Source organism: Chinchilla lanigera, unplaced genomic scaffold (genome assembly GCF_000276665.1).
Source record: "Chinchilla lanigera isolate Chin_1 unplaced genomic scaffold, ChiLan1.0 scaffold00065, whole genome shotgun sequence".
NCBI classification, from domain to species: domain Eukaryota; kingdom Metazoa; phylum Chordata; class Mammalia; order Rodentia; family Chinchillidae; genus Chinchilla; species Chinchilla lanigera.
Genome location: NW_004955466.1, coordinates 8,962,659 through 8,970,103, shown reverse-complemented (window position 1 = coordinate 8,970,103; position 7,445 = coordinate 8,962,659). Strand labels below are relative to the sequence as shown.

Here is a 7,445-nt window from a genome sequence, read left to right as displayed (position 1 = left end):
GGGGTTTTTTTAAGGGTTTTTTTTTTCTTTTCTGTATTCTCTTTTGTCACAGAAAATGTGATTTCAAGAACATTCCAACATTATAGTAAAGGAAAAGAGGAATAACCCAGTACACAGCAGGAGGAGGGAGCTGTCCTTTAGGTGGTTGTACTCTACCTGCTGAGAGTTGGGATCTCAGCTGTCTATTAACAAGTTAAAAGGAGAAAATCTGGAGCTGGGACTGGAGAAGAAATTGGCGTCCACGCGCCTCCAGCAGTCTCTTCCCTTTGTTTTTAAATGCTACTGCAGTGTTGTTTCTCGCTGTCTGAAAGGACCACAGCGTCTAAAGCCCTGATTGTCATCCTCAGTAGGAGAACAGGTTTCCAATTTCATCAGCTGGAACGAAGTTTTGTGTGCGCTGGCTTTAAAACACCAGCGAAAATGCGGCCTTTGCAGGGCAGCACTTTTTCCAAGGAGATGAAAGCCAACATTTTGCCCACAATTTTCATTCTTTTTGTTCCTGGCCCGCTCAACCATCTCCCATCTAACGCGGTCCCCTCCAGGCACCCTCCCAGGTGTACCCACTGACCTCAGTCAGCCTGGGGAAGGGGTCTCTGTGACCTGGAGGGGCGCATAAGTCCCTGCCTGCTGAGGCTGCAGAGTGCACCCTGCGGGACGGAGCCTGGCACACCCTCGCCGCAGGCCGTGCCGGAGGGTGAGCAGGGCGCGGGCTACGCGCTGGCTCTGGATTGCTGGAGGAAGAGAGCTTCCAGAGGCTTCTCCCTGGGAAAGCTCAGAAAACCAGAAATTCCGCGGAGACAGCTGGTGGGCCACCAGCGACCTCCCTCAATTTAACCCTGCCCGACCCGTCCCTATCTACACCACCCACCGCCTAAAATCTGGTCGAATCCTGCGCTGCCACAGCGCAACCCGCCACCCGAAGCGTGCATGACTCCACCGCTGCCTTCCCCTTGCGGTCCCCAAAGGGACATACGCAAAAAGAGGTGACTATGCCCGCCGCCAAGTGGGAGACCCGACCTGGCCCCACCAAGGTAGCAAGCTCCGGCTCTGTCCTGCCAGAGACTTCAGAAGCCAGGACCTCACTCCCAGGCCGGGAAGTTCTAGCGACCAGCTTGGAAACGGCCCCCTGGCTGGCTAGCACCCTCCGCTGAGCTCTCTGGCGGAGACTTTGGGTCCCACAAGCCCAAGCGAGACCCCAGGAAGCGAAGAAGGAAACCGGCTGTGCTGCCCGAAAGGCAGGTGGGGGTGGCCGCAGGGCCTAGGCCTCCTGCCCGCCAGGCTCCTAAACCTGGGCTGCAGTCCTGGCACCCAGGGGCGATTGTTCCCGTGCCTCCAGCCCCACAGCGGCGTGTCCTGCGCCTCACTCAGAGGTCAGCGACCCCGACACTTGGGCCTGGGACAACTGCGATGCCCGAGGAACTCGGGCTGTGACCTCCTCCGTCGTCTGACCCTGAGGCCAGCGTGGCAGCCTCTGCTCTCGGACCTCGCGGGCCGGGCCATTGCACCCCGCGCCTGGCGCAGCGCACAGATCCCGGAGCTGCGACGCGCGAGTCTGCACGGTGAACTCTGGGCAGGCTCTGCGCCGGCCGGCGGGCAGCACAGGGCAGTGGCACCGATGCCCTCGCCTCCAGGCGCAGAATGGCGAGAACGTCCTCTGGAGAGTGCAGTGACAGAATAAGCTCCCAGCTCTCTGCAGCCGAGCGCGCGACGCGACGCTCTCTGGATCCCCAAGCCGGAGTCCCGCCTGCGGGCTTTGCCAAAGTCCTCCAGGAGGAGGGGGGCGGTGGCGAACGAGGCCCCTCCAGCCGCAGCCGCCGAGCAGAGCCAGGCCGCGCCGCGCCGCGCGGGTTCGGGGCAGGTGCTGCGCTCGGCGCGCTGGGCAGAACCGCGCAGCTGGGGCGCCGCTCGGCGAATCCAGCGCTCGGTCCGAAGCGCCATCCCAGGCCTCCTCCTGGTAGCTTCCACCAGGCGAAGAGGCTCAAGAACAGCGGTGCCATTTTTCCCGCCTGGAGTTTATGGGGCTCTTGAGTCCCTACCTGTTAAACCAAAACCCCAGGAATTGCCGGCCAAACCCCTTGGCCTCCGAGAATTTAGAAAGCTTTGTGGTCAGCCAAGAGGTCAAGGCGAGCAGGCAGCCGGAGCCGAGGAATCCTGTGTTGAAATTTAAGAGGTTAAAAAAAAAAGCTCCCAAATTTTGTTTTTCATCTCACTTGGCAAAGTGCTGTAAGGTTTCGTCCTAAGAACACTACTTATAAGCCGCTGCTCATTACTTTTGGCTATCGTTATGAAATCTGCACAGGAAAAACGAAAAGTGCCTCTTGATTCAGTTAAACTTTGACGCCGAGAAGGTAAATTGGAGGTCCCTTAACAGCTGGCGCTCGAAGATTTCCTCGAGGGAGAAAAAAATATGGTTAGTTCTAATGATCGCTCTAAAATGATTGCCAAGAAAACTCAAGAGTAATATCCAGCCTTCTCGCCTCCTCCTGCTTGTCCTTCCTCTAGCCAGACTGCGCGGACGAAGGCGGAAAAAGGCATATTGTGCAATTTCTTATTAAACACATCTGGAATATGCGCGCTCTGGATCGAGTGCCAGGGTTTTACAAAGCAGTTTATAGCTGTGACAGAAAATTGTCCTTTTAACGAGTTTACAAGCCGTAATCACGGGTGCTTTTACAGGGCCGGCCCTCTTTGCTCCTCGCCAGATCTGAAGACATATCCAAGATTCACCAAGCCAGGGAGCAGGAAGTGGGCCGGCGCCCCGAGAGACTGAACCTCCACGAGCCTACAGCGCTGCAAAGCGGCGGGAAGAGTGGGGGTAGTCATCAGGGTAGGAAGAGAGGGCATGTAAGAAATTAAAGTAATTGGCTCTTCCTTATTTTCCAGAGAGATTTCCGCGGCGTCTTTTGAAGACTGTCAGGGTCATTGAAAGCTATCTTTGTGCAGGGTGTTTGTTTTGGGGAGTGAATGTGAAGAATGTGCGGAGATTCCCTGTGAGAGCCCCTCCCACAGAGGGTGGCATTTCTCCGTGGCCCAAGACTTGGAGAATAAACACCCTAGTGACTTAAATAAACACCGACTTAATGATCCAAAACACTAACAAGGGACACTGGGACCCTGAGCTCCCAACCCAAATGATGGGCTCAGACTGGCTGTGTGCGCATCTGTCCATCACCTTGGGCACATGACTACAAAGTACAGTGACCATTTTCCCCTTGAACTGAAAACAATTTGACAGTTAGAAAAGAAAAGAACTCATATATAAGAAGGCCTTAATTTCCTCCCATATCCTTCAGTCTGGATCAGGACAGGAACAATAGCAAAGGGTAAAAAAGAAATGAATATATTAATGATGACACTTATGGATGGAGAAAAATACAAATTATGAAACTGTCATGTCAGAAAATAAATAGACCCTCCCTGGGGAACAATATTTTACAAAGCACAAGCCAGCCAATCCTGTTATCCTGAGTAAAATTTTAATAAATAATACCATTTGTTTCACTAATTTTTAAGAGCTAGATACAGAAGATACATCGTTTTGCCCCAGGCAAAAATAACATGGAGCCTACATAATTACTGGGAACTTTCTGGACACTACTCAGTTCTCCAGCACTGCAAAAGAGCTCCTGTCCTGCTGGTCTGCTTTCTATTTGTACAAATTATCTCATAACGTTTAAATCCCCCCTCTTTTTTTCCAAGCAGATAAATTACTTTTACTTTCACAGTCTTATCATAAACTTGTTAACACAAAAGAACTGAGTTAACACATGAATGCTGTGGAGAAGAGCTAGTGGTAAACAAAACTGCATTATGTAAATAAAAAAATAAATAAATACCCCAAAGCTAAATTCACTCTTTTTGTCACACAACCTTGTCACTGCTCTTGGTTCGGGGGATGGCTTTCAGAATACCCAGCAATTCATGACCACTATTATGTAAGAAAGCATGAGAACTTATTAAAACAAAACAAAACAAAAACCAGGGCCCAGTGACAGCAATGCACAACTCACCTTTGAGAAACAGAATCATACTCCTGATATTCTACTAAGTTTTAATTTAGACTGGTTTAGGTACAATAGAAAAGAAACCTGAAAACACATGCTATTTTAATAACAAATACCAGATTGCCAGATTTGTTGGCATACTTTTGCAAGCTAGAAACTAGGGACAGAAGAAACCTTTCAACAGGAATAAGCTACAGATATGAAAGCTCTGAGGGGATGAGAAGTAATGGCATTAGGGAATTTTTTTTTTTTTTTTTTGCACATTGGTACATTTTTAGTTTGTCATTTAAAAAAAAAAAAACAAGAAAACAAACAACCACCAAAAAACCCCATCAAATTTGACAAAAATAGTTGTATTACCAATGGTCACTTCTATTTCTAACTGCCTCACATAGAGAGAGCATTAAAACATTTAGGCACTTGTTTCTCCCCCTAATACTGTTCTTTTATTTTAATCTACATAAAGTCATTTAACACTAAATACGAAAAATGTAAACTTAATTTTTTCCATGAAGAAAAGTTGTAAGATTATATTTCCCTATTCGATTTAAGAAAGCAACCAGTCCCTCCCAGACCAGAGGCTCTTCCTGTCATTGTTCTGATTTTTGTCTCTCACTTTCTCATTTTCTCCCTAAAATTTCTCCATAAATAAAGGGAATAATTAAAATTTGGTTGATTTGCAATTCCTGTTTGAAAGAAAGAATGAAAGAAAAAAGAAAAGAACGAATGAACTATTCAAGTGTGTGCATGGTTTGGCCAGAATCAAAACTGGGTGCTTTTGTTTATTTGGAGGTTTTTTGTTTTTTCTGATTTCCGGACCAGGAGGGGAAATGCAAATGTGAAGCCTGGGAGAGAAGAGGGAGACTATGCTTGGTATCACTGTTGGTTTTCATTTGTAAAAAGGTATCTGTGAAAGTCCACCATTCCATTTTGCACAAAGAACCAAGAACCCCAGAAACAAGCTGCAAAAATGTTCCTGATTTCTATTTACAAGTGTCCCTAGTTGCTGCGATTGGTTGCTGCTTCAGCCATCCCTTCAGGGCCTCAGTCTTTTCCCACTTAGGAGCCCAAGTCCACCAGACTGGAGGTGAGAGGGCCCAGCAGAGAGTCCTGGAGCTGATGCTGATGGGCCTGCAGGCCGTGGCTGGGCTGCGAGGCCGTTAGGCCCGGGAGAGAATAGTTTGAGCTCCTGGCGTGGCCCATATTGCCCTGCAGCAGAAGGACCGAGTTCTGGTCTGGACTTTGGGGAGGTGAGAATTCCTCTTCTGAGCTGGACATGAGCGGCTTGCCCCCTTCCAGCGGAGAGAGTTGATTCTGCTTGTTGGAGGAGGAGTTATTGTTTTCGGTGTTCTCCCTAAGAAACAGAGGACAACACCATATGGTTAAAAAAAAGTGTGAGGTGAAGGGAGTGGGGCTGGAAGGAGGAAAGGGCCATTGCGCAATCTGTCACCAACCCCAATGGAGGAGCTCTGCCCTCCCACCCATCCCAAGGGCCCTGGGGGAGGCGAAGAGGCCGGGGAGACCCGAGAAATGGGCAGCTACAGCCAAGGCTTGCCACGGGGAGCTATAATCTCATTTTCATTTTCTCTTTAGGTTTGAGAAAGCCAGATGAGCAGGGTTTGTTCGAAACAAACAAAAAGTATGTTTTTAATTTTGTTCACGCTGTTATGTTTAAATACCATCAACCCGCACCATATTTCGAGGTAACTAAGCTTGAAAGTCTTCCAACAAACGTTCCCTGGTGATACAGACTTGATAGGGACAATGCGGGGCCCAATGTACAGATGTCTGGGGTGACTCAAGTTAACTGCCTGTTTCCATCACGGGAAACAAACGTCGAGTTTCCCTACCCCTGAGCAGAGAGAGGCCGATGTTTCAGAGACATAGGACAGGTCATGGAGGTGGTGACCGGGGCTGCCCGGGTACCTCAGTAAACACAGGGAGCTCAGCCAGTCTCCCCGATTTCATCCGGGAGTGGGCCCTCGGGCCTGGCTCAGGGGGGCCGATCGCAGGTAAAGCTAACTGGAGAGGTGCAGTGCCGCTTCACCCCTCAGTCCCTCTAGGCCGGCTTTCGAACTTCCCACCAACGAGCGCTGCAGCCCACCCCTTCCCCGCAGGGGACACGTCGCCGCCCCACTGGCGCAGCGAGCGGCCCGCGCCGACCTGGGCTCCGGGCGCCGGCACGGGATCCCGCTTAGCCCGGGGTTTCGCCTCCCTCGCTGCTTCCGCCTTCCGAGCGCTCGCGTGCTCCCCACGCCCAGCGTCCACCAGGCTCCCCCTTCCCTCTCCTTCCTCGGCCTCGCTCCCCGGAGAGCCCGTTCAGCGGAATTTATGGGCCCAGCGGTTTCCCACCCAGTCGGGACGGGGGAAGCCAGCTCTCCGGTCCCCCTGGCTCGGAAGTGAACAAAGGAAACCAGCCACCCTCTGCGCTCCGGTCTCCCCAAAACCTCCGGGTTCCGGGGGGCGCATTCCCCGCTCTCCTGCGAATCTCGGTCGAAACGCCACCGCCAAAGGATGGAGCCTGGCCAGTGGCCCAGGGTGTTTGCGCGGGGAGGGAGAAGGCAGAGACTTTTTTTAAAAAAACAAACTGCCTTGTGGATGAAAGGAGCGAGTGGAGCCCCGGCCCTCGCCCAGGGAGGCTGAGCGGACAGCTGGACGCTCGGACCGCGGCGCCGGCCACGCGCGAGGGTGCGCGGCGAGGAGCAGCCTCTGCCGGGCGCGGGCGCCAACGCTCCCCGAATGTCTCTCTCGTGTATTTCTTTAAGACGCCTCCCTTTGTCCAGGCAGCGCTGAAGGAAGCAGGCGACCTCTCCTCCAAGACGGGTACCAGGGACGACGAGCGCAGGAAGAGCCGGCGCGGTGAGGCCAGAAGAGCCGTCTCCGGCCGGCTGCCCCGGCGCGCCGGGAGAGAGCGCGCGACCCTCGGCCCCGCCGCGCCGCTCTCCTCGCGATACCAAACCTCCCCTTCCCGCGGAGCCCAGAACTCTCTCCGCCCCCTGCCTTCGCCGCAGCCCGCCGCAGCCCGCCGGGAAGGCCAGAAAACCAAACCTGGCGCCAGTATCTTCCGACACTCACGCCCCAGAAAAACCCACACGCGGGCTCCAAGCAGACGAGGCCCCATTCCTAGCAGGCGACTCAGAGTTCATGAACTTTTCGCGCCGCGCCGCGCCGCGGAGGCCTGGGCGCCGCCCCGCGGGAGGGGCAGGCAACGCTGACTTTCCCACCCAAGAGGCGCGTCCGGGCGGGCGCTGCCCTCCAAAGGCGCAGGTTTTGCGCTTTAAGGAGAACCACGAAGGAAGTGACGGAGGAACAGGGGACGGCCCGAAGCCCTCGGGGAGGAGAGGCCGCCTCGTCCACCCGGGGGCGCCGCGAGGGGGTCCGCGCTGAGGGGGAGGGGAGCGCGCGCGGAGGGGGAGGGGACGGGGACGCCCGGGCCCGGGC

At 53.4% G+C, this 7,445-nt stretch overlaps 1 protein-coding gene across 1 annotated transcript in view; it reads right to left on the bottom strand.

The window, feature by feature from the left end:
• Positions 1-4,034: 4,034 nt before the first annotated feature.
• Positions 4,035-7,445, bottom strand: part of Six1 (SIX homeobox 1) — a 4,473-nt gene continuing 1,062 nt past the window's right edge. Inside the window, exon 2 of the mRNA XM_005399176.2 lies at positions 4,035-5,358. Within this exon, the coding sequence (XP_005399233.1) occupies positions 5,064-5,358 (295 nt within the window). The 3' untranslated portion in view covers positions 4,035-5,063. The remainder of the gene's footprint in view (positions 5,359-7,445) is intronic.